At 53.4% G+C, this 25,983-nt stretch overlaps 1 protein-coding gene across 4 annotated transcripts in view; it reads left to right on the top strand.

The window, feature by feature from the left end:
- The window catches only part of ADCYAP1R1 (ADCYAP receptor type I), a 59,834-nt gene that overhangs the window by 10,817 nt on the left and 23,034 nt on the right, over positions 1 to 25,983 (top strand). For all 4 annotated transcript variants that reach the window (XM_047850589.1, XM_047850592.1, XM_047850591.1 and 1 more), the window contains exons 2-11: positions 722 to 860; positions 2,379 to 2,484; positions 16,388 to 16,495; positions 19,045 to 19,065; positions 20,108 to 20,149; positions 22,541 to 22,650; positions 23,257 to 23,354; positions 23,820 to 23,952; positions 24,885 to 25,038; positions 25,461 to 25,521. In XM_047850589.1, coding sequence (XP_047706545.1) covers positions 810 to 860; positions 2,379 to 2,484; positions 16,388 to 16,495; positions 19,045 to 19,065; positions 20,108 to 20,149; positions 22,541 to 22,650; positions 23,257 to 23,354; positions 23,820 to 23,952; positions 24,885 to 25,038; positions 25,461 to 25,521 — 884 coding nt within the window. In that variant the 5' untranslated portion in view covers positions 722 to 809. The remainder of the gene's footprint in view (positions 1 to 721; positions 861 to 2,378; positions 2,485 to 16,387; positions 16,496 to 19,044; positions 19,066 to 20,107; positions 20,150 to 22,540; positions 22,651 to 23,256; positions 23,355 to 23,819; positions 23,953 to 24,884; positions 25,039 to 25,460; positions 25,522 to 25,983) is intronic.

Genomic DNA, 25,983 nt, shown 5'->3' on the forward strand with positions numbered 1-25,983 from the left:
CCCTTGGAGCATGCTTTTCAGCACTCACTTGGTTTTGTATGTCGCGGTGGCAGAGGCTTTATCCTGGAGGTCAGGTGGGCTGAGGCAGGGTGAAAGGAGGTTCTGTTTGCTAGCGGGCCAGGCTCGGCAGCTGGAACACAGTGACCCTCTGTGGCGAGAAGTTCTTTCTCACGTAGCAGTCCGGCGCTAGGTAGGCCTTCCAGGCTTGTAGGGTCCAGCACCGGGAAAGGGCGAAGGCGCAGAAGCGGAGAGCTCGTGCTGCATTATGGACAGGTGGTACAGAGGTGACACGTGGCCCTGCCAGCTGTATTCCGTAGGTGGGAGCTTCACCGCATGCCTGCACCTGAGAGCAAGAGGGACCAAGAAATGTCCCTGCTGGGTGGGCGCACATGTGCCAGCTAAAACTCTGTCTCAGTGGAGGGAGATAGGGGGAGACAGTCGTCCCCTGCAGAGGGGAAAGCCATCCAGACCATTCTGGTAGTCTGATGGGGGCCTGAGCCAGTGTGTTCCCACTGCATCCCCAGAGCCTAGCACTGAGTAGGAGCCCAGCAGGTGTTTGTTTGATAGAAGAATAAAGAATGCATGGACAAAGGTGGGGCGTGGGTTACCCTTGGAGACTGAGAGCCTTGCTACAGGTAAGGGGGGGTGTCAAGAGGAAGGGCTGTCCCTGCCCCTCCTCTGCCACTGGACCCACGGGACTCATGCCTTCCTTTCTCTCTAGCCTGTAGACACCTTGGGGCTGCCCAGCGCTGCTCTGAGTGGGAGGCAAGCAGTGCTGGCCTGAGCCTCCTTCCGGATTGAGAAGCGTCATGGCCAGCATCTTGCAGGCCTCTCTGGCTGCCTTCCTCCTGCTGCCTGTGGTAAGAGCCCAGGACCCTCCCCTCTGTGATCATTTGGAGCTCCAGGCTCATCTGAACCCTCATCCCAGAGAAGAAGCTGCGTATTTTGTATGCCCTTAGCCAAGCTCAGTTCACCTGGCTGGTGTCTCTGCCTGAACCCCCACTGGGCCATTCAGTGCCTTTGTGTGAATTACAAAGGGTGCCCCTTCCTCAAGACCCTGTACTCATTTGGCCAGAAATTGTGACACAATTTATAAATCTATTATGTTGGTGACATGTGTGGCAACCTTTAGAGTTGTGCAGTATACAACCTGCTTGACTGTATGCAGGGGCCCTAGTCACAGCGGCAGAAAGTATTTTGATCCCAGTCCCCAGCCCATGAGTCTCTGCTAGGTTAGAGCTCAGAAGCCTGCTCTTTGCTCATGCCTCTTCCTGAACACGGGAAGGGTCAGGGAGGAGGGTTCCTAGGCATTGGCTTCTGCCTCTCAACCTGGGAATTTAGACCAGCAGTGGATGCGCTGTTTTCGGAGCCCTGGATGCCAGTCCTGCCTCTTTCCTGCCTTACTGCGTGACCACGGAGAAGCTTGCCCCTCTCCCTGGAAGCCTGCACATCTGTGAATAGTCAAGACTAGACTGGATCCCTCAACATGTCTTGTGCCTGCCTCTGTATTTGCAGACATCCCTTTGAAGAACCATCCCTGCCCCAGAGTTTTAAGTTAAAGTGATAGCATTAGAACACAGCTGTCATGATAGTAATGCATGGGCTTTGAAGTTACTTGGTCCTATGCTTAAATGTAGTACCTGCCGCTAGCTGGCTGTGTGACCTTGGGCAGGAACTTTTTAATATTCTGAGTCTTGGTTTCTGCTTTTGTAAAATGTGGGCAGGACTAAATGAGAGCAGCTAGTAGGTCCCGCTGAATGCAACCACTGCTCCCTTGCCTGCCGCCCCTGGGAGTGCACCTCCTTTCTGAGTCCCCAGAGGAGAGAGAGGATGTGCTTTTTTAGCCCCTTCTCTCTCCCACCCCCTACTTGCTTCCCTAAGGCACACCAATAGCCTCAGTGGTCTCGGGAGCCAGACTGCTCTAGGTTCAGATCCTTGCTGTATGGTCTACTAAGTTGTGTGACTTCGAGAAAGTTACTTAATGTCTCTGTGCTTAGAGTCACATCTGTCAAATGGAGAATGATGAAAATAGTACCTACTCTATAGTGTTCTTGAGGTGTACATGCGTATGACAGAATAACGCATGTGCATAATATAGTGTTATATATGTGTTTGCTAATATTATTATAACACATGGAAACTGAGACCCAGGGTGGGGTGGAGTCCACTGAAGGCCACACATTGAATTGGTGAAGAAGAGCCTCAGGGAATCTGTGGTAAAGTGGAGTCCGGGGCCCCTGCTGGCCTGGAAATCTCTTTGGCACTATTCCTGCTTCTGCTCCCCATCCCTCACACACTGCCCCTGGGGCTTAGGTAAAAGGGCTTGTACATGAACCTCCCGGCTTGCTCCTACCGTCCATCCCATGTGTCCCTCGCAGGTCACTGGCATGCACTCTGACTGCATCTTCAAGAAGGAGCAAGCCATGTGCCTGGAGAAGATCCAGAGGGTGAACGACCTGATGGGCTTGAATGACTCCTTCCCAGGTGAGTAGGGTGGTGAGGAAGGCCTGGCGTCCCCAGCGTATCCAGCCCAACCTTTGGAAACTGGCGTCCCAGGCTCTGGCCATTTTGTAGAGAATTATGGAAGGTTCAGGTACCTGGGTCCTTCTGAAAGCTCTTCGGGGCGAGGAGTCCTGGATCTGCTCTGGGCAGGACCCTCAGGTTTCCCTCCTCGGGGACAGCCTGCCCTGGATGTCTCATTCTGGAGGAGGCTGTTCTGGGTGTCTGGCTGTGGCCACTTCTTTCCCATGGGGGCTGGTGTCTGAGCTGGGAAGCTGCTGTTAGAGAGCTCATTAGCAAGCATCCCGGGCCTGGTGGCAGCAGGGACACAGCTGTTGCCAGTGGCCAAGCCAGAGAGCACCTGGGCAGCTCAGGGCAGGCAGTGTGGGGTCATTTCCCTCTTCCTCTGCTCACTCCATCAGAAGCCAGAGAACAAGGCTGCAGGAGGAACCCCTCTCCTGGCTGCAGTCCTTCTCCTGGGGCTGCCGTTAGCATTGCGGCGGGGCGGGGGTGTGGGGGGGGGGTGGGTACTGCTTTCTGGTGCTGGATGGGGCTGTGCGCTGCGGGACGCTTAGCAGCCAGAGCTCTCTCCGTTAGATGCCAGTGACAACCCAAAATCCCTTGCACCTTTTCCAAGTGTCCTGAGGGCGTGGCATGACCCCTGGCTGAGAACCAGGGGTCTGTGTAACCCTCCCTTCCCGACTCCCCATTGCAGATGGGACACCGAGGCCCATGGGGCTGAGGCACCCTCAGCTTCCTGAGTCCCAGTGGGGCCAGGAAGAGGGTCTGTGTGGGAGCTTGGGGATTTGGGGGTGGGGGCATCCCTGGAGGTCTTGCCGGCCTCACTTGCACCTCAGTTGCTGGAGGCTGGGCTCTCTGCCCAGACTAGAGGGCTCCACTTTTCCCTCTGGATCCTCCCCATTTATGAGGAGCTCTTCTGAGCACCATCTGTTTAAATACTTGATTAATCGGCAGCCCAGTTAAATGTAACGGTCCCTCTGGGCTGAGCTCCCTGTACAGTCAGTGAACATTAACTGGTAATGAAGCTGCTCCTGGCCATGCTGGCCTTTCCCTCCGGGCCGGGCTCTGGCTTAGCCCTAACCAAGGCCGAAAGTGGATTCTAGGCCCCGCCATCCAGGGAGGCTGAAGCAGGGGGCCCAGATGGGCACAACAGTTGCAGGAAACCAAATGAATATCTGGTCCACGCCTTTAGTCCAGGAGATGGGAGGTGGGGAGCCCTGGGGGCAGGGACTCTTTAGACCACACAGGGGTGGGAGTGGGTATCAGGCTGAGGTGCTCTGCTTCCCAGCCCAGGGCAGGTCTCAGATACACTTGGGGTTGAACAGTGAGAAGCATCCAGGAGGGAAGAGTAGAGGTGGAGGTGGGGTGGGCTGCAGGTTAATTGTACAGCAATTTGGGGAGCCCTGGGTTAGGAAAGGACATGAAGGCCTGCCCACAGGGGTGTTCTTGAAGAAGAAGCATGAGTGAGACAGATGTAGTGATGGACTCCCTCCCCAGGGGGAGTGGGGGGAGGGGGTCTCGCTGTCCCCCACACAGTGATGCTCAGAAGAGGGGGAAAGGAGTTCTCTGTGGGGAAGATAGGGAAGGATTTATGGAAAAGGGGGTATTTAAACCAGATTCTTGGTTCTCAAGCCTTGCTGCACATCAGAATCACCAGGAGCTTTTAGAAAAATGTACCCAAGCCACAATCCAAACCAATTAAATCAGAACCACAGCTCATTATAGTCATGATTTTGAAAGGCTCCTCAGGTGATTCCTGAGGTTGAAACCCGTAAGCTAGGCTTAGGGAGGAGCAGACACATGATGGCAAGTGAAAGCCCAGGGATGGATGAGTGGCAAGAACATTCTAGGCTGAGGGGACCCCAGCAGCAAGAGGAGGGGGAGGGGAATTGGTAACTTCGTGTATCTGGAACCCTGAATTGGAGGGGTGGGCTACAGAGAGGGGGTGGCTGGGGGTGGGCTACAGAGAGGGTCTGGCTGAGAGTCCTAGGGGCCCTGTGAGTCAGGACCCACCACAGGTCACCCTCAAAACTGGACTTGGGTGAGGGACCCCAGGTCTGTGGAAGAAATTCACTCATCCACCCACACACTCGTTCATTGACTCATTCATTCATTCCTTCACTTGCTCATTCATTTGTTCATTCATTCATTCATTCATTCACTCACTCATTCATTTACTCACCCATTCTCTTATTCAGGCAGTTACTCATTTGCTCACTTATTTGCTTACTCACTCATTCATTCACTTATTTGTTCACTCATTCATTCACTCACTCATTCATTCACTCACTCATTCATTCACTCACTCATTCACTCCCTCGTTCACTCTCAGTCACTCTCGTTTATTTCGTTCACCCACTCATTCACTCACTCATTCTTTCAACTCACATGATAAGCTGAAACCTTATTAAGCAAAATCAAAAGGCAGCCAACAGGTGGAACAGAAAAGGAGGCTGAGGGCCCAGCTGGACCACCACCTCTGTGGCCCTTTCTTTCTCTGTGGCTTAGAACATTCTCTATTAAAATGTGGGGGTGGGATGGATCATGTTAATAGTCAATACTTACAAAGACTTACCATGTGTTGGTCACTGTGCTAGTGCTTTTCTTCTCCCTCTGCAGAAACCTAGGAGGTAGGGCCTATTATTATCCCTGTTTTATAGATGATAAAACTGAGGCACAAGGAGGTTTTATACCTTGCTTAGAGACAGTTCAATAAGATGCAGAAGTGAAACTTGTATCCAGGCATTCTGTGCCCTCAACCACTGGGATACACTGCCTCGGAAGAAGGATAGGATACCCTGAGGCCTTAGCCCCCATCACCAGCCAAGTGACCTTGTGAAGGGCACTTAACACCTTCATTTTTCGGTCTGCAAAATGGAGGAGAAAATAATACCTATCAAATAAGATTATTGCATTTAGTGCCAATCGTGGAAAGTGCTAAGGGTGACATGTGACATTTGCTGAGTACTCGGCAGAGATGTATGTTATAGTTACTTAGAGTTGTCATCTTACAGTGTGGACTGCCTCTAGGGTGTCCCTCCCATCTTCTGCTAGATCTGAGTTCTGGGGAAGTGTGGAAGTCTCTGCAGGAAACAGGGCAGTGCATTTTGGAACAATCTGGAAAGGTTTTCTGGAAGACCAGAGGAGGGGCTGGGAACCAGATCCAGGCTGCAGAAGGCCGATGGAGAAGCATGGGAAGGGGAGAGAGACCTCCAGGTGGGGGATGACCCGATAAAGGTAGAAAGGGAACAGTGAGTAGGGTGGGTGGGGACCGTAACAGCTGGCACTTAAATACCAGGGGCAGCTTCTGAATCTTCCCGCGCATATCGTTGCATGGTGTAGCTCACGTAACCTCAGCCGCCCATGGGCTGGGCAGAGTTTTCCCTCCCATTTTACAGCTGAGGCTCCACAGACTCACAGAAGTGAGCTTGTTAGCCCGTTACCTGGTAAGTCCCGCAGCCAGGGAAGGAGGGGCCGGCGTGTGCCTTTGGTAGTTCTGGAGTCCTTGCTCTTAACCTCTACATTGTTCTGTGGCTCAGAAGAGGTGCGGAACCACACCCTCCTGCCTTGTGCAGTGAAATATCACTTGGCAAGAGGAAGTTGCAATGAGGCTGGAGAGAGAGAGGTAGGTGAGGAAGGGCTTCAACGTGCCCCCAGAGGCCTGTACTTCACTCGGCTACAAAAAGGCTAAAGGGCATTTGTGTTTCTAGGGGCCAGGATAGCATGAGGCCTCAGCTTCCAGTGACCTGCTTGGCTGGGTTGCCCAGGCCCCAGCGCCAGTGCCGTGGAAGGCGAGACCCAGGAGTGTCCAGCCCGGTTCACTGCAGGCCTGTGGTCAGCAGGGGTTTTCCCCTACAAGCTGAGGTTGGAAGAACCCCTCCTCAGGGGCTTCAGAGCATGTGGCCTCTGGGCATCTTTCTAGTGTCGAAGTCCTGGGAGAGCACCGGTCTTGCTGTCAGCAGACAGGGGAGAGTTTGCTAGCCCCTTCATTTCCCCAGTGTGTTCCATTTGAGCCTCGGGTCCTTGCGGCATCCTTGTTGTGCAGCCGAGCCAGGCTGCTGGACCTTCCAATTCAGCCTGCTTGTGAAATACAGGCAGCAGTTCGTCTCTGTGCTGTGTGCAGTGCGTTAGAAACCCCGGGGGGCACTTAAAGATGCTGATATCCAGGCCCTTCCCGGGCCCATGTGATCAGCATTTGGGGGCAGGGCGGGGGAGGGAGGTTATTAAAAGTATGTGTTAAAAGCCTTCAGATGATTCTACAGGATATCCAAGTTTGAGAACCATTGGTGTGGGCAGAGGATAGCATCCACGGGGTGCCCACGTCGTCTTGGATGATGAGGGAACAGGTCCCAGAGCACAAGCAAGCCAGGCTGGGAGCTCATTCTTCGCCAAGAGTCAGATGTAACTGAGAATTGGCAGTTGGCATGGGGTTGCCAGTCCGTGCTTGGGTGAACTGAGAGAGGCCAGCCCTCTCGCTGCACCCCTTCTTTGCCCCTCCCCTGCCCCTTCTGTCCCTAAGCGCACGATGCACTTGCAAATCGAAAAAGAAGATCTGTCGGCTTGTTCCAGTAACTGTGAGTTGTGAACTGACAGTAATGCACTGACCTGTTTTAGAAATATATTTATATGTATTTCGTATGTTTCCCCATCATCTTGTAAATCCAGTGAAGTGAGTGCATTGGAAGGAGGCCCGGAGGAAGGGGGGCCACTTCAGGGCTGGGCCCAGGCTCCTCACCCCAGGAGCAAGATCAGCACTGGTCTGCTGGGGGTGAGGTTGTTCCATGCTACTGTGCGTGTGTGGTTGGGGCTGTGGGCAGCTCCCACGAAGGCAGCTGTTTCTGGTCAAATCCTTATCTGTCCCTGGGACACCCCAAAGAGGACATGGTAATGCACAGAGTGGCCTTCGGAGTAGAAGCCAAGGGACAGAGAGATGTAGGGGTGGGATTGGGGTAGCAGGGAAAGGTACCGGAGTTCAGCAGACAGCTGAAGAGGGTGGAAAATACAGGTCAGGCCACGGACCACTACGTGGTTTTGTTCACAGCGTCCTTGGTGTGTTTTAAAGATGTTTATTGAGACTGTTATTGAGGAGCTATATTTAATGGTTTTGTACCTCATCCTAAGCCCTGAAAGCTCAACGGGGCTTGAGACAACATTGAGTCCAGCTCTGTCACGTGACCCAGGGAGAGGTCGAGGCTGGAGGTGGCAGTCACTGGCTGAGTCACACAGAAGGCTGGAGCCAGCTCTGGGACAGGACCCAGGTCTGCCCTTCTAGCCGGGGGGTGCCCTTTGTGCCGCAGTGCTCTTGTGCCCAGAGAGAAGGAGAAAGGACTCCTGTGCGTGGGAACGGTGTCTCCACTCTTGAGAGTCCCCGGGACCCACACAGGTCACAGGCGCAGCCTGCTGGGTTGGTGGCTTTGTTCTCCTTGCTCAGCCCAAGTGGCCTGCCTGTGCAGGGTGAGTCCAGCCAGCACCTCCCCTTTGCAGGGCTGTGGGCTTCCACAGCCTGGAGGCCCTCTCTGCATTTCCGTGGGCTTTTTGGGTGTGGTCCTCCTTGAGGGTCCCCTCTACTCTGGAAAAGATGGAAGAGGCCTACGGTGGCCACGGCTGGGGCAGGAGGGAGGAGGCTTGGAGGGAAGATGAGAAAGCCTGCTTGTTGCTATTCTGATCCAGTCCCTGAGGCCTGTCCTGGGTGCAAAGTGTTGCGTCCCAGCCCCCACCTCCACTCTCACCAGAAGAGGAGAGGCCCGGAGGAAGGGGGGCCACTTCAGGGCTGGGCCCAGGCTCCTCACCCCAGGAACAAGATCAGCTTCTTGACTGCACCTCCCTGCTGCTCTGAGACTGAACGGGCCCCCAGCATGAGAAGTGGGGTCTACAGGGACCCTCACCCGGAGGAAATTACTGCCCCTGTCTGACAAAGGGTTCCGTTTCAGTCCAAACTGGTTTTTCTTTAGTCTTGTAGTTCTCACACTTGAGCCTGCATCAGAACTTCCTGGAAGGCTGTTAAAACACAGAATTACTGGACCCAGCCCCAGAATTTCTGACTCAGTGGGGCTGGGTGGGGCCTGAACATCGGTATTTCTGGCAAGTTCTCTATGGTGTTCCTGGTCTGGGGTCCCCACTTCGAGAACCACTGACTTCCAGAGGGGAGGGCTGCATCTTCAGTCCCCAACCCCCGATGCCCCTTGCACTGAGATCACAGCTGGTCCCCATTTTATGGATCAGAAATATTGGCTGTAAAGTAAATTGCAGTAAATTGAATCATTTTTTACCCTTGAATTGTGTGCTAAAATGAGGGGCTTGTTCTAACAATACCCAAGCATCCTCAAAGGGAGGACGGCGTCTTTGTCTGAGTCCCTTTGGTGCCCCTGGTCTCATGGGTTTTGAGCACTGTGGGGAACTGGACGAAATCATCACCATGACAACCTGCGATTAGCTCCTTATTTTGTTCCAGTTGAGGCTAATGGCCCTGTGTTCTCTCTCTGTTCAGTGTGCCCAAGTGGTCTTTTCCCCTCCTGCTGTTGCAAGGCACTTCCTCTCGTTGGCTGCTTTGTGCAGTGTCTTAGTGGGAGCAGCTCTCCAAGAGTGCACAGGGCTATCCCCTGGAGCAGGAAACTTGAGGTGTCTGAATTCCTCTGATGTGGTGCCGTAGAGACTTTGAGTTGGGGTGGGGGGTGGGGGCGGGCAGACTGAGCCAGGAGGGCACAGGTGGACTTCGTAGAATTGGTGAACCAGAGGAAAGGTGAAGCGGGAGGCTTGGGGGCGTCAAAGCAAAGAACTCTCGCAGGGGATAGGAGCCATTCTGATTTTTGACCTCTTCTGCAGGGGGGAGGAGGGGAGGGAAGCAATGTATGATGTACTTGACCGTGTCCTCCTTGGAGCCTGCTTTCCTGGCTGCTATGTCACTAACATCTGGTTTTCCCTATGTTTCTGGCCACCCCTCCTCCGTCTTCTTTGCCAGCCCCTCCTCTGAATGCTGGCATGCCTTCTTCTGTTGAGGCCAGGCCCTATTGTCTTCCCTTTTCTTCTCTAATGCACACCGCCTCACGGGACCTGTCATCCAGGTCCGTGGCCCTACCACGCACCCCTGTGCCAACCGCTCCCTGTTCCCTGCTTCCAGTTCCGACTTCCCCTCTGCACTCTGGACTTTTATCTAACCGCCTATTTGAAATCTACCTCCACTTGGCCCTTGGCACCACCTCAAACTGAACGCTCTCCAAACGGGACTCCTGAGCCGCAGCCCAATACCCTCCACCGTTTGCTTCTCACTCGGTTCTCTCCCCTGTGGGGAATGGCGAACCTCTCTAGCCACGCAGACCCTCAAGCCAGAAATCCACATAGCATCCTTGGTACCTCCTTCTCTTTCACTGCATTAGTCAAGGTAGCCTAGACTTCTTGCTGCAGTAACAAAAACCAAAAACCAACCAACTGAAAAAAAAAACCTGAAAGTTGCAGAGACTCAGCACACCAGTCTCGATTGCTTGCACACGTCATAGGCCGGTGTGATTGGCAGAGGTGGGAGGTGGGGCTTGACTCTGCACAGTCGTTCAGAGATCTGGGTTCCTTCCATCTCAGGACACTGCCACCCTCAACGTGTGGCCTCCAAGGATGCTACAGAGAAGGGAGAGGGAGAGAAAGGGTGCGGACTATGTGAGGGGAGCCTTTGAGAGCAGTTCGTCACCTCCACATACTGTTGGTGAGAACTCAGCCGCATAATGTGGATGAGTGCACTTGCCAGCCGTGTCTGGCCTGTCTGTCACCAAGCCCATCCGTTCTGCCTCCCAGCTCACCTACACAGAATGCCTTTCCATCTCCGCTGTCCTGGCTCCATATCAAGTCCCTCCGCCATCCCCTGGACTTCTGCCATATCCTAACAGACATGTCTCCATGTTTGATTTGCTGCTCTTGAAATGTATTACCTTCCCACGCAGCTGAATCAGACCATGTGACTCCTTGTCTTAAAACGCATCTGTGGGAGGCAAAACAATGCCCCCACCAACGATGTCCACGTCGTGATCCCCGAAGCCTGTGAATGTATTGCCTTACATGGCAAAAGGAACTTGGCAGGTGTAATTAAGTTAGGGATCTTAAGATGGGGAGAGTTACCTGGATTATTCAGGTGGATCCAGTATAATCACAAGGGTCCTTATAAGGGAAGGAAGGAGGTGGGAGGGTCAGAGAAGGAGAGATTTGAGGATGCTTTGCTACTGGCTTTGAAGATGGTGAAGGGGGCCACAGGGCAAAGAATGTCTTGAATCTGGAAAAGACAAGGAGATGGACTCACCCTAGAGCCTCCAGAAGAAACGCAGCCCTGCAGACATCTCCCTTGTAGTCTAGTGACGCCTATATTGGACTTTCTGACCTCCGGAACCGTAAGAAATTGGGGCAGTTAGGTCACCGAGTCTGCTTTGTTGCAGTAGCATAGGAAGGTAATTCATCATCTGAGCCTTCTTAGCATTTAGCATAAAATGCAAAATGTTTTTCATGACCCCCAGACTATAAGCTCTGTGCAGGCAGAGACTAGGGCTGTTTTATTCACTCCTGTATTGCTCTGCAGCGTCTGACTCATAACAGACACAGAGTTTCTTGGATAAACGAGAGAATAAAAGGGAGGGTAAGGGGAGAATGCGAAGAAAAACAAAAGGGTAAAAGGAGGAGGGAGAAGAGAAGGAGAAAAGGTGTTTCGGTATCCCGAACAGATGGGGATAGAGAAGCTGGATATATTTTGTGGGGGTGGGAGGAAAACGAGCTGCTGTCCTTACTTAGAGAAACTCAAGGCTCTTTCCAGAGCCCAGATCCTATCGTCCTCATCTCCCCAGAAAGGGTTTCTGGGGGGGATTCAGAGCAGGCCCCATCAGAGCCCACACCACCTCCCTCAGGGACGGGCTGAGAGGGGGAGCTGTAGAAGTGTGCATGGGCATTCTGGGAAGCCTTGATGTGGCCACTGGAGTTTCCTCCTGCCCCCAGTGGGCAGAGGTCTGTGAGCTCCCCATGGGGTCAGGGACATTCTCCCCTAAAGGAGAACTGTGTCTCTATTCAGAGCATTTCTGACATTGAATATGTGAGTTTTCCTTCTCCAGTTTTCTGTGGGCCCCAGGTGGTCTCCCTACAATTTAATTCACTTCTGATATTAAGTACCTGGAGTTAGCATGGACCGTACTGGTTAAGGGTCTTAGTCTCAAGACTGCCCCCCCCCCCACCCCTGCCACTTCACACACCAATTTTGCAAATCATGAGTCCCCATGTTACACAATCTTCTGTCTGACTTGACTACAAATTGGGGGTTCCCATGACCCCCTTGTCAGGTTCAATAATTTGTGATAATGGTTCACAGAACTCAGGGAAACATGTTTACCAGTTTACTGTAAAGGATATAAATGAACAGCCAGACGAAGGGGTTCACAGAGCAAAGTCCAGAAGGATCCCAGGCGCAGGAGCTTCTGTCCCTGTGCAGTTTGGGGTGCACCACCTTCCTAGTATGTGGATGTGTTCACCAACCCAGAAACTCTTGGAACCCCATTGTTTAGGGTTTTTATGGAAGTTCTGTAATGTAGGTATGATTGACTACACCCTTGGCCATTGGTGATTAGCCCCTCCTCCTCTGAGGTTGGTGGGCGAAGCTGAAGTCACGTGGTTGGTTCCCCTGGCAACCAGCCACAGCAGCCAGGAGTCACCTCATTAGCATAAACTCAGGAGTTGTTGAAAGGGGCTTATGAATAACAAAAGACAGTCTCATCCTCTTGAGGAAATTCCAAGGACTTAGGAGCTCTGCCTGGGACCTGGGACGAAGACCAAACATATAGTTCTTATTATATCATGATATTACAGTCTTCTAAGTCCAGGTACTGGGATCGGGCCCAGTTTGTGGAGCGTGTCTGGCTCTGTCACTAAAATCAAGTTACGGATTTTAGTTCTAGTCTTTCCATCTGCCCTGACGCTGTAGGAATTGCTCCTAGGACCCTTAGTCCCTGGAGGGGAACCATGCTGGGAGCCTAAGGAGGCACGAGGAGGGCTTTGATAGTGTGGCAGGCCACGGGGAAGGGTCGCACACCTTGGCAGATACCCCTTGGTAGATGTTTGTCGGGGCAATGGGGCCAGGGAGGGCAGCCCTGGACTGAGAATGCATTTCCCACCATGCCTGTGCACCTCTGGCCTCCAACCTGGGGGTCCCCTTCTCCCCTCCTGGCACCTCTGCCTGAGCCCTCTATCCTTCCCCGCCCTTCAGCCCTCAGGACTATGCTCCCTCTATTGAAAGTGGCTTGAGGGGCGCATGGGTGGCTCCGTCAGTTAGGCATTCAACTCTCGATTTTGGCTGAGGTCATGATCTCTCGGGTTCGTGAGTTTGAGCCCTTCATTGGGCTCCTCGCACTGACAGTGCAGAGCCTGCTTGGAATTCTCTCTCTCTCTCCGCCCCTCCTGCACATGCTCGCTGTCTATTAAAATAAATAAATAAACACACACACACACACAAAACAAAAAGAGAAATTAGAGTGGTCTGAGACCTTGGGAATGTCAGCTGGCAGTAGCAGCTGGCACTACCAGGGCCTAATGTTCCACATTAAGGGAACATCTGTTGGCTGGGGCTTCTAGGGCACGGGCCAGACACAGCCACACTCCACAGCCATTCCACCATCAGCATGGACCGTGGCAGCCAAAGATGTGCTGTTGGGTCTCTTTCAAGGACATGATGTCATAAGCAGCCACATGCCGGCTGGATGTCCTGCTGTGAAGGGTGGACAGGAATCGGCAATCACTGGATATTATCGGTGGTCCCAGTGAGGCCTGGGACCCTGCTCCCCTCTGGCCCCAGTGTCCTTGTCTTCTTGGTTTGTTACCTTTCAGAGTTTTCTATGGTGCTTCCAGCTCCCAAGCTTGGTCATTCCAGGAGCAGGAGACTATATGCCAACGTGACTGGGTGTGAATTCCAAAATAGTCAGATCTGAATTCTGAGAGACTGGGTTTTCTGCACTTGGAAGCTTTGGGTGCCTTCTTGTCCAAACGCCTCCCATAAGTCTGTCATGGGCCCCAACAGAGAGGCTGGGAGCACATGAGGCCAGTCCTAGACCCCCTGTCCCGGCTAGTGCCTGCCCAGGCATCCTCTGTGACCTGTTGGTGGCACGCCACTGGCATTTCTCCTCACCTTACAGGGCTCTGCTGCTTCTCCCTGCCTGGGCCTGTCTCAGGGGAATGATTCTCAGGGACACCTAATTGAAATAATGAAATTAATGACTGTAACAACGGTGAACATGCATTGAGTGAGCCTGGAGTTCTAAGAGCTTTACATGTATGAATTCATGAGTTGTCACAATAGCTCTGTGGGGTGGGACACTGTGGGTCACCCACTGGCTGTCTCTTATCTGGTAGAGAAGCCCTCTCCAAAGCCCTTATTTATAGACCCCTCAGCAGGATGTGGGTCTCTTTCTGAAACTGTATTCTGCTGTCACACCCCCCCCCCCCCCCCATGCAGCCACTCTCTCCTCCACCTTTGTCCCCTCTTAGTAATTACATCACCACATGTACCTCTACTGCCCATCTGGTAAATGTGGGATTCCCTGGGGCTCCCTCCTCCATGCCCTTCTCACTTCATGCCCCTTCCCTGGGTGAACTGCCAGGGGAAAAGTGAGGGGAAAGTGAGGGCCGGGCCCTGGGGGCCATATTAAGGACTTGAGGTGGGGTGGGCTGTATGACCAGGCTGGATCTTCCTTTTGGAAAGATCACTGTCACAGCTGTGTGGGGTGGAGGAGACTATGGTCCCAGTGAAAGGTAGGTTGCCCCTTAACTAGGTGGGGGTAGGGGGATGGAGAATAGGGCATGGATTCCACAAATATTTGGAAGTCAGACCAACAGGATATGGTGTTCAGTTAGACCTGGAACAAGAAGGAGAAGGAGACACAGCAAGGGTGGTCTGTTACCGAAACCCAACTTCAGCTACCCTCTGCTCAAAAAGCCAATGCTCGAGAGATGAATTTTGATTGGAAAGGAATATAGGCTTTGTTCAGGAAGCTGGCCACTGGGGAGAAGGCAGCCTTGTCCAAAGGCCAACTCTGAGGTTTCTGCCTGGCCCCGAGATTTTTTTTATTTTTTAAATTAATTAATTTTAATGGTTATTCATTTTTGAGAGAGAGAAAATGAGTGGGGAGGGGCTGAGAGAGGGACAGAGGATCTGAGGCGGGCTCTGCACTGACAGCAGAGAGCCCGATGTGAGGCTCGAACTCGAGGAACTGTGAGATCATGACCCGAGCCGAGGTTACACACTCAACCAGCTGAGCCTCCGAGGCAATCCCCCCCACCCCCACCACCAACAGGGATTTGTTTAAATCGGTATAGGGCAGTTAATCAGTTAAGGGAGTGCAGTGGTCTGTTACATTTCTTGATTACATGCCCACTCGATGGTGCCAGCTATAAAGACAACATTATGGTGCTCGGAGGTTGGCCAGGTTGGTGACATGCAGAAGGGCCCTGTTCTTTTCTAAGAAAGAATGCGTGATCTACAGATTTACAAAGAGAGATTTAGCTAATTATGCGGGCTAAGGGTGCTTGCTAAAGTTTGAAGACGACTAGGTTAGCCAGAGGGTCAACCGAGGCGACATCAAGTCTAGGTGTCTAGCTGGGGCTGAGACAGGAGATCAGGCTTTAGTAGGAGATGCTGACTTGAGTCTTGGACATGCTGGGTTTGGATTGCCCTGGACCCTTTATGCTGGGGATATCCAGCCACAGGAGGCTGCTTTCAGGGAGTGCAGGACTCGGGATGGGGAGGTTGTCTGTGTGTAGCTCTGTCCTTAAGTCCATGAACCAGTGGTCTTGTCCAGGGTGAGAGGGGAGAGGCCAGGGCCAGGGTGGCCGCCAGGCATTCACACAGGGTCAGCAGGGCAAGCCCTGCCAGGGTGACGAGGTGGGCTGTGGGCGGCTGGTGACCCAGGCCAGAGACATTTCAGTGGAGAGGGAGGTAGAGTCAGGAAAGGGTGGGGCATGAAGGGAGGTGAGAAAGCGGCCACAGGGAGTGCGGGAGCTGGAAGGAGAGAGAGGATGTGTGGTGGGCAGAGGGGCAGGAGGGTCTGCTGAGCCCCCAAATAATATCTGGTCATCAAGTTCGTCATCTTTCTCTTGCTCCCAGCGTGCATGTCCAGTGAGACCCAAATCTGGATGATTCCCAGACACCCCTCAGCCTGTCCTTGCTCCCTCCTCCCTTTCCAGCTCTCAGTATTTGCCTGAACTGGGCCTGTGTCCCCCCTGCCCCCACACTGCGTCCCTTCACAGTCCCGGGCCGTGGCCATGCAGGCCTCTGCCTGGATGCCTCTGCCCTCCTCCTTCAGGTGTCAGAGCCTTGCCATCTGGAAGGCAGGTGCGGCCCTGGAGCAGCACCCTCAGGCCAGCCAGTTCCAGCCCTCCCCTTAGGGGCAGGGAAGGCCCACCAAGGAGGCTGAGCTGAAGCTGGCCCCCAGAGTGATAGTGGAGGCCTGGAGGACTGGGGGGAGCTGGTGTGGGATGATGGGAGGTTGCTGTAAAGACCCCCAGCCTCTCGTGCTTACTGATCCCGCCCTGTCCTGTTGCTGCTCTGTTTCTCTCTTCCCTGCAGTCCTGCCAGCACCGTGGGGCTGTGGGAGATGCAAAGTCAGATGAGAGCTCCCTCCCCACCCCAGGAACTCCTAAATGTCCCAGCTCCTCTTTGAGGGGTGTTCAGGGATGAGGCTGAGCCCTGCCTTACACAGTAAGCCTCACCTTCCCTCCAGGAAACTCTTCCCTCCCACTGCAAGGGCCTGGCTCACGAGGGTGTATGTGTGCACATGTGAACCCCTGCACGTGTGCGTGTGTGTGGTGCATGTGCATGTGTGGGGCTGGGTCCCCCTCACCACGGCTCTCTTCCGCACAGGCTGCCCCGGGATGTGGGACAACCTCACGTGTTGGAAGCCTGCCCGTGTGGGGGAGATGGTCCTCGTCAGCTGCCCTGAACTCTTCCGAATCTTCAACCCAGACCAAGGTGAGTTTTCCCCTGGGACCTCTTTAGGCCTCGATTGGTCTAGTCTGCTCCCCACACTTGGGCCCCCGACCTACCTGGGACACCCTGAAGGCCATATTCCCCACTCCAGACCTCCCATACTGGTGGGAGGGTGAAACCACAGACCCTGGTCCACACGGGGCCACGGAGGCACCTGCAGACCGGGCCCCCACGGTCGACGTGGAGATGTGCCGTATGCGTGAGGCAATGTGCTCTCAGATGTGGGCTCCATCACTTACCCAAGTGGGGCCTGGAGCAAGGCAATTCACCCCTCTGTCCCTAGGCTGTCAAATGGGAATGTGGCATAGTGACTGGGGAATCAGTGGAGGAACGCATGTGGTAGTCACTCAGTCCAGGCCTTGACACATTTTAATGGTCAATAATGTTAGTTGGTGTTACTATCAATATACTTCATGCACAGATGCTCAGAGGCTCAGAGAGACACCCAGATATGGACACACAACAAGACACCCTTAGGCAGCTGGATGTAAGACTCTCGCCCATGTCCACACTCACATACCCACTTAGATACTGGGTATGTTGTCACAAAGAGCTCAGTTTGGGACATGTCTGTGTTTCAGGTCTTGGGGGGCCATTGATATGCTATGGAGATACTCAGGGGCCCCAGACCAATTTGAGAGTCTTAGGGGTGGGCAGTGGCTGAGTTGTATGACTCAAGACGTAGGGACAGGAGGGGTGCCTGGGTGGCTCAGTCGGTTAAGCATCCAACTCTTGATTTTGGCTCAGGTCATGATCTCACAGTTTGTGAATTTGAGCCCCATGTCGGGCTCTGCACTGACAATGTGGAGCCTGCTTGGGGTTCTCTCTCTCTCTCTCTCTCTCTCCTTCCTCCCTGCCCCTCCTCTGCTCATGCTGTCTCTGTCTCTCTCAAAATAAATAAACTTAAAAAAAAAAGACGTAAGGACAGGAGGCAGAGGAGAGGGGGCAGTGCTCTGCCTAAAGGCACAAGGCCTTAATGACTACATCAACAAGGGCAGGGGTCTGAGGAAAAGGGGATCATGCAGATCTCTTCTTTGGGGGTGAGTCCGCTGGGTTTTCCAGGCCAGTTCCCACCTTTCAGCTGGGACCTTGTAGATTCCTAAGAAAGGCTGCTGTCCAGCCAGTCCACACTGACTCTGGGAGGGGCCTATAGCCGGACCCTGGTCCTCACCCTACTCCTTGTGGCCATCAAGGGAAGCAGGGCACCAAGGTAGTGGGGGCAGGGAGAGGAAGCAGGGCTGGACTCCAGGCAGGTGATATCCTGAGAACTGGCCCACTGACTGCTGAGCCCTGGGTTGGAGCCTTGTTTAGAGGAGGATGGAGGGATTAGAGGGATCTGAGTCACTTGTGTGGTCATGCACAGGACCTTGCCACCTGGCCCTCAGCTTCCTGTTTCACCTGCCTAAGGCTTAGGCCAATGTCCTTCTAGAACTGGAGAGTTCCAAGTTCCAGTCCACTAGGGAGTCTTGCCTACCTCCGTCCCCCACCCTGTCTGTGAGAGGCAGAGGCATATTTTCTTTTACTCTTGGGACTTTTACTCTACAACACCCCTGACCCGGCCCAGAGGGGAAGGGGCTTGCAGAAGGTGGCAGTATGTTGGGGTGCAAGGCCCCATGCAAAGACCACGGAAGCAGGGTTTAGCTACAATGCCCCACCTCCCCCCTGCCCCACTTCCCCTTGTGGAGCTTTCAGCCACACCTCCCACCTCCAGACCTGCCAGCCCAGGGGGAGGGTGGCAGTTGGGCTGTCTCATCCTGAAAACTGGGGGACTGGGCATGACCCAGAGCAGGACAGGAAATGAATTTGAAAGAGGAGACAAACTCAGGAAGCGCTGGGGTGCGGGGTACCATGTGCGTGGCGGGGCATCAGGTGTGGTGACCGCAGGTGACTCAGCCGCATCTCTGATGCATTCCTATGGAAACCGCCTTCATCACTTCCTCCGTGCACGTATTCCTCTCATTCATCATTTACTTGAAGTTTCTTATACATCCACTTTGAGTCAGGTACCATGGCAAGACTGCTGCTTTTCAACAACAAAAAAGGCAACATGAATCAGCAGTAAATTAAGATTTTAAGATTTAAGACCTTCTCACTATATCCCTCCTTCTGGCAGTTGCATGATGAATGTGTTATTTACACCTGATTCTTAATGGCTCATTAAGGCAGGGCCTTTTAGCATCTCTGTTCACAAAGCTGGATCAGTGAGATTTGCCTTAAATACTTAGAAAGTTGAGAATGGCATTTCTCCTTTTGTTTTGCGATTTCCAAGGCTGAATCTGTTCGCTGTAGTAGTTGTTGCTTTGCAGGTTATTGAAGATACAAGAGCACTGATCTCTCTCCTCCTCTCATTTTTCCTTAACTGGGTCCTGTGTCTGGCCCACCCCCAGCCTGTAGTCCTCATGGCCTTGGGTCCCCAGCAGAGTCTGGGAGTAGGGAGCGGGAGAGGGCGGAAATCGACAGGACCCAGTGAGAGCAGACTCACCATTAGCCCCCTTGTTCACCTCTGTGTTGTCTCTCTTTCTCTGTTTCAGTGTGGGAGATGGAAACCATTGGTAAGAGGAACCTTGGAGAAGACAGGCTGCTGATCATCTATCTGTCCATCTGTCCATCCAGCGAGAGCCCAGTTCTGACTGCTGGGAATGGGTGGGGGCGGAAGCAGAGGCTTATCAGAGACCAGGTTCTCCCCACACCAGCCGCCTTTGGCCATCCGGGAGGTGGGGGACACAGGCAAATGGAAGGCACAGGTGCCTTGGTGTTGGGTGCTCACGGGCTGATTTGGGAGTATGAGACACACGCATGGAGGGGTTGGAAAATGAGCCTACCCCTGTGCCCAAGCATACATACAGGCCTGAATGTGTGTGTGAGCCCACGTAGATAACTGACATCCTCGGTGGCTGTGAAGTTGAAATGTAGGGCAGGCCTGAGAGCATGGGAGACCTCGCTATGCAGCATGCAGCTGGGATAATGAGTAGGTCCGGAGAGGCTTCCTGGAGAGGGTGGCATGTCAGCTATGTGTTATAAGCAGGACTTTGAGAAGTGGAAAGGAAACGAGGGTTCATTGCCAGCAGGGGATTCTTGATAAGAAAGGATGGAGGTGAGAATAAAGAGTCAGGAGAAAGAAAAAAAATGTCTGAGGATGAAGTCCTGGGCTCATCCAGGATGAGATAGGTTTGGGGCTGAGACGGAGGCTTGCAGACCAAAGAAGAGACCCAAGGCCGGGACCCATGTTGCTGCTCCTTGCCTTTTTCTGGAAAAGGGCCAGTCATCCTTTTCCATTCCCCTCCCAGTCCAGAGGCCCTCCCACCTTCCTGACAATATCCCGTTTCCACTTCCTGTTGCCCAGTGGGGAGAACTGAGTCATGGGCCATCATTAGCATCATGGAAATACAAAGCAAATGAGATTGATGCTAGAAGGCATGGTGTGTCAGAGCGGTGTGTGGCTGCCATGTGCGCTGAGGCCTTGTGGCCAAGACCCCACCTCTGTCGTCTGGACCAGGGATGGCCTTGGGCTACCAGGGTGGAGAGTATACCATGCATGGCTCCACATGCGGATGGCCGTGTGTGCTGACTCATGCCCACTTTTGTGCTTTGCAGGAGAGTTCGATTTCCCTGACAGTAACTCCTTGGATCTCTCAGGTGAGGTTATGGGTAAGCTGGGGCCAACCAGGGGCTGGCTGGAGGGAGGGCACCTGCTGACACATGAGCTTGGGGGCCCCTATTCCAGGGCAGTCAGTGCCTTTCTGTGGCTGTGTGATCTTTGACGGGTCGCTCTCCTTCTCTGAAAAACCTGTGGATTTTCTCCAGGGAAACTTGCACTCATGTGCTCAGATAGAACATTGTGCATATAATTTCCGGGAGTGCAGATCTCTCGAAGCCTCATTGTGGACTCCCAAGTACAGATCCCCTAGATCAGATGGCCCCTGATAGTTTGGAACTTCCAAAGGTGCAGTGGTGCTTCTCGAACTTTCACTGTGATCTGTCACCTAGTGAGCTTATTAAAACTCAGATTCCTGGACGCCACCCCCAGAGTCTCTGACTTAGTAGGCCTGGGGTGAGGCCTGAGAATGTTCATTTCTAGCCAGTCTCCCAGTTGCTGCTTGATGGGCTGGTCTGGGAAGGGTGCCCACTTTGAGAACTACTGCCCTAAAATTCTGTGCTCCTATGAAATTGCTGGGGCAAAATAGCCTAGTGAAGTAGGCACAGCCACTACAAGTTTTTGACATTCTGGAGAGTACTCCATCTTCTGGAGATTTCCATCAGAACAATAGAGTGGCAAATTCGTGGAATAGTTCTGAACAAAATGGTTTATACGCTTCTGTGCCCACACTGTCTTATAAAAAGAAACAGAGAAAGAAGGAAAATAAAAGAAAGGAAATGGCTTCTACCTCTAGGACACTTTTACAAAATTGCTTTTCAAAGCAGCTTCCCTTTCCTCTTCCCACCACCCTGATGTGGGCAAAGCAGAGAGGAGATGAGGTCCAGAAATGAGAAGGGACTTGGCCAAGGCCCTGATTCCCCCAGGACATGCAGACTTTCAGTGGGACTTGGAAGGAGGTCACCAGCCAGTAACAGCCTGACATGGATTTGCTGGAAGAAAGAATTTGGCATCAAAATGTGGGACAGAAGTGACTCCTTCTTTCCCTGGGCCTGGCAGACGTCCTCCTCATCCTGTGTCACAGGACTCCAAACTCGAGAAGCAATGGAAACCAGTAATCCCCCACTCGGGGCAGAGCTGTCTTCTATGGAAGGGGTCACCCACCCTCTGCTGCTTCCCAGAGTCCCAGGAAGTATGTTTCTGACTCTCTTGGTAAAAAAGAATTGGCCCCAGCTCTTCCAACTCAACTGGCAAGGACATGAGGTTGGAAAAGTGCGGAGGGGTTTCTGGTCTTGGTCTCTGCCCTTTCCTCCTTCCTGAGCTCCCCAGAGGTGGCCTTGGCCACAGCAGGGGGATCCTTCCAGAAACATGGGTTCTGGAGGCCCCTTTTCCATAGATGTTACCTGTTGTACACAATTTTCTGGCCCCTGAATCCTGTAAAAGAAAAAAACATTCCCATGTGTCCTAATACACCAGGTAAGCTCCCAGAAAGCCAGTCTGGGGACAGGGGACAGCCTGGGGCCACACTCAAGTGCAGGGATGGAGGCGGAGAGGGCTGCTTGCCTTCTCCCCTCCATGGGGTGTCTGTGGTTCACCCTTACAGACAGTCAGGAGAGGGGAGGATGAAATGAGCAATCATTAAAGGCTAAAAGGCCCCAGGCAGGGCAAAAACCAATCTAGATTCCACTCTGTAGACAGGAAATGACTCCCTCTGCTTTGGTGTCCTACAAAATGGCCTTTAAAGTCTATCAAAAGAAAATTAAAGCGCATTAGTGACAGAAAACAGACCTCTAAACCTGGGAAGACAAAAGTTTGTTTTTTTTTTTTTTTTAAACTTAAATACATATCTTAATAAGATCTGGCGCTAGGTTAATGGAGGTCTGGTCCTTGTTAATTAAGCAAGCCGTGTGTCCCCTTTGTGCGGATATTGCTGCTGGAAGGCTCGCAGCTCCCCATGTATGACAGGAGCTCCTACATCACAGACACCTGAGGTGGTTGCTGGACCAGAATCTGGGGGTTGGAACGCAGCGGGGTTTGCAATGATGACCTCACATCATTCTTTTCTGCCCATTGCCATTTGACAAGTGCTGATGCAGGGCCTAGGCAAGGGGCTCAGGCCTTTCCCGGGTGAGCATTTGCCAGTTCCAGAAGAGGATGAGGCTGGACTCATCCTGGCTCCGTCCCCTCACCGCTTGTTAAGAGATCTGCAGTGCCTGGTCCTCCCCAGTGTCCTTTGTGTAAAGGCTTAAGGGCACCAGCAATCCCTCTTTTCCCTCAGACAGTGGAAGATTTTGTGAACCTTCAGTCACCATGCTTCCCGGATGGGCATACGGGTTTCCAGAAATTCCCACTGAAGAAGTAATTTTCAAGTGAGAATTTCAGGATCCTTTTAAATCATTTCCATGCCTCACTGGGTTTTTGTTCTACTGCAGACATGAGGGTGGTGAGCCGGAACTGCACTGAGGATGGATGGTCAGAGCCGTTCCCTCATTATGTGGATGCTTGTGGGTTCGATGAATATGAATCAGAGACCGGGGACCAGGTGAGTATCTGTCCCCACCTGGAGGTGGTGGGGGTGGAGCCGAGGAGGCCTGTGTCAGGGTGTTCCCAGCAAAGGCCTTGGCTCCTATTGGGACTCCAGGAAGCTCAGGTCCCCAGGCAGCCCACGAGCACCTGCTGTGTACCCAAGGCAGATACACAGAGGGCAAGACTTTTATTCATTCATTCTGGGCCAAGAAGCATCTGGTTTGCTGTCTGAGTTCCTCCAGCCCCCACCACATGTCCCCTACCTCTCTGGCTACTCTTTTAGGGTGCTCATCCTTCCTGTGGCCTGACAACTGAAAGGTTGATGCTGGGCTCAGCAGGGGGCCTCCTGGACACTTCCCAGGCTAAGGCTATTCTGATTGGTTGGTGCCCCTCTATTTAGCCAGCATTTACTGAATGTCAGCAGAATACAGATACTGCAGAGGGGAGTAAAAAACTCATGGGGGATGGGGTGAGGGGCAGAGTAGTAGAGGGAGAGGAGGAGGCAAGAAAGAAAGGAGGAGCTGGGTAGTGGTCCCCGAGGTGGGAAAGCCCTGGCCTGAGGGGGCTGGGGGATTGGGGCAAGCCCCATGTGGAACACTGAGTGTTTTGTGCTTTGCTCCAGGACTATTACTACCTGTCAGTCAAGGCCCTGTACACAGTTGGCTACAGCACATCCCTTGTCACCCTCACCACTGCCATGGTCATCCTGTGTCGTTTCCGGTAAGACCCTCCCCCAGCAGTGTTTGAGCTAGTGCAGCCCACCCTAGCTCAGAGCCTTTTCTCTGTCCCACCCACCCCCCCCCCACCCCTGCCCCTGGATATCAGCCCTGGAGGTCTCTTAGAGGGCAAGGACATTTCCTCCACCCCTAGGCTAACAGATGGGAAACTTGACCCCAGAGACAGCCACTGACGTGTCCAGGGCCACCAGCAAGGTAGACCTATGTTCCTCACTTTTATCCTAGATAGACAGAGCTCACAGGAGGGGAAAGTCTGGCCTTTCGGAATAGTGGAGCCAGGCAACAAAGTCTGGCAGTGAATGAGGATTTAGAGAGGTGGGAAGGAGGTGGCAAGGTGGGGACCCCCTGAGACAAAACCGTGGAGTTGGCCCAAAGCAGACCACAGAGTGGAGGGGTGGAACGGGTTCCTTGCTTCAAGGCCTCTTCCTCCCCTGGCTTGCTGGCGTAGGAAGCTGCACTGTACCCGCAATTTCATCCACATGAACCTGTTCGTGTCATTCATGCTGAGGGCCATCTCCGTTTTCATCAAAGACTGGATCCTCTATGCGGAGCAGGACAGCAACCACTGCTTCATCTCCACCGTGAGTGAGCTGGGCCCTGGCAGGAAGGCTTCCTGCCCTCCCAGGCCTCCCTTCCCTGCGGCACCCGGTCATCCAGGTGTTTTTCTGTAGGTTAAGGCATTGTCCCCAGTGAATGCGGAAATCCGGGAATGACCGTGAGGTTGCTAGTAGCCAGTGAGATCCCCGTATGATGTCGTTTCCTGTCCCTCTCTCTGTACATGTACTTGGCAGAACAGATGTGGAAGGGAGAGTGGAAATGCCAAGTCCCACTTGCCCAAGAAGGAAACTAGGTTCAGAGAGAGGGCTGGCCTGGCCCCTGGGCATTTAACTAACCCGTGACAGAGCCAAGGGGCTGCTTGGCTTGGATTTTCTCCAGACTACCTCCCCAATTGTCATACCTTTTGGAGGTAAGCAGAAAATACAGGCTTTGATGGAATAAGATAGAAAGAACATCCCAGAGCATAGGGTCTTGACCCAGGAGGGCATACTTGGAGCCGGGGGTTGGGGGGGGGCAGTGTCTCTCTGAGGTTTCTGGGGGCCAAGAGCATTCCCCCTTGATGTCCAAAACCTTTATTTTACCAAGGAGCCTCCTGCAGGGTCCTCTATATCCACCTTACCTGGAGGGGCTGGAGAAGGAGCAGGAAAGACCTGGGCGAATGAGCCTGGGGAGGGGAGAGGGTCCTGTGCTCGCCCCCAGCCCAACTCTTTTCTGGCATGTGTCGAGTTGCCTCCATGGGCAGCTTCGACTCAGAATCATAGGATGCTACATTTTTAACTCTTCGAATCCAGGAATGTTGAGTCTTTCAGCCCCATGGGGTGTTTGAATCCCAGCATGTCAGAGCTGTAGGGCCGTCAGGATTCTACCGGGTCCAGTTGGGCTGGATTTCCAGGGCTGGGTGGGGGCCAGCAGTGGGAGCTTCATGCCTCCCTCACCCTCCCTGCCCTCTTTGCAGGTGGAATGCAAGGCCATAATGGTTTTCTTCCACTACTGTGTCGTGTCCAACTACTTCTGGCTGTTCATCGAGGGCCTATACCTCTTCACCCTGCTGGTGGAGACCTTCTTCCCTGAGAGGAGATACTTCTACTGGTACACCATTATAGGCTGGGGTAGGTCACTGGCTGTGGCCTGGACAGGCTCTGGCCTCATGGCCAGGTACATCCTTGATCCCGCGGTCAGGGTGTGTTAGGTCAGAGGAGGGAGGCCCTGTCCTGCCCTGCAGCTGATGGTGTGCTTCTGGTTCTTGGACCCTTTCTTGCTCTTCCTGCCCATAGAAACCCACCATCAGAAAGAGGTGATAGGCTCAGGAGTCCTTCTGAGAAGTGAGATAGCCCAGGGTCTTACGGGTACATGAACCCCCAGGAGGCACTTAGGGTCCCCAAGACTCCAGATCTAAAAGGGAGACCTGCCCCATGGGTCAGAACCCCCTGTCTGAGTGGGGACAGTGGCTTCTGGGAGCCCCAAATCTGAGGGGAACCCAGGGCCCGTGGGTTTTCCTGTTATCACCGAGCTTCTTTTCTTGCTCTCCCAGGGACCCCAACCGTGTGTGTGTCTGTGTGGGCTGTGCTGAGGCTCTACCTCGACAACACAGGGTGAGTACATACCCGAGGGCCAGGGCGAGAGCCCCGACAGGCCTCAGTGGCTGCTCCGACCTAACATTGACTGCCCACCCCCACACCCTGACCCTACCACAGGTGGACCACATGGTCACATCTCAGCCAGAACCTAGTGAGAATGTGCAGGGCTTCGGAGTCCCTCTCTACTTTTGGGCCCAGCTCTGAGTGTCTTTTTTCCTTTCAGGGAGAGGAGGAAGAGTGTTGGGGGTGAGATCACCCCTCCACAAGCCCTGGGCCTGAAGGGGGAACACGGCCCTTGCCCAGGAGCGCATTGGTGACTCCAACTCTTGTGCTCCACTTCCTGCCTTGACAGGGAGCAGAGGGAAGTCCCGGGACACTAGAAGAACCAGAACTGGGCTCGGGTCTGCAAGCATGCCTGAGCACTTTCTTTCCAGCCATCCCCTCCTCAGAGAGCTGTAGGGGAGAAGTGCCACAGTG

This window comes from Prionailurus viverrinus, chromosome A2 (genome assembly GCF_022837055.1).
Source record: "Prionailurus viverrinus isolate Anna chromosome A2, UM_Priviv_1.0, whole genome shotgun sequence".
Taxonomy (NCBI): domain Eukaryota; kingdom Metazoa; phylum Chordata; class Mammalia; order Carnivora; family Felidae; genus Prionailurus; species Prionailurus viverrinus.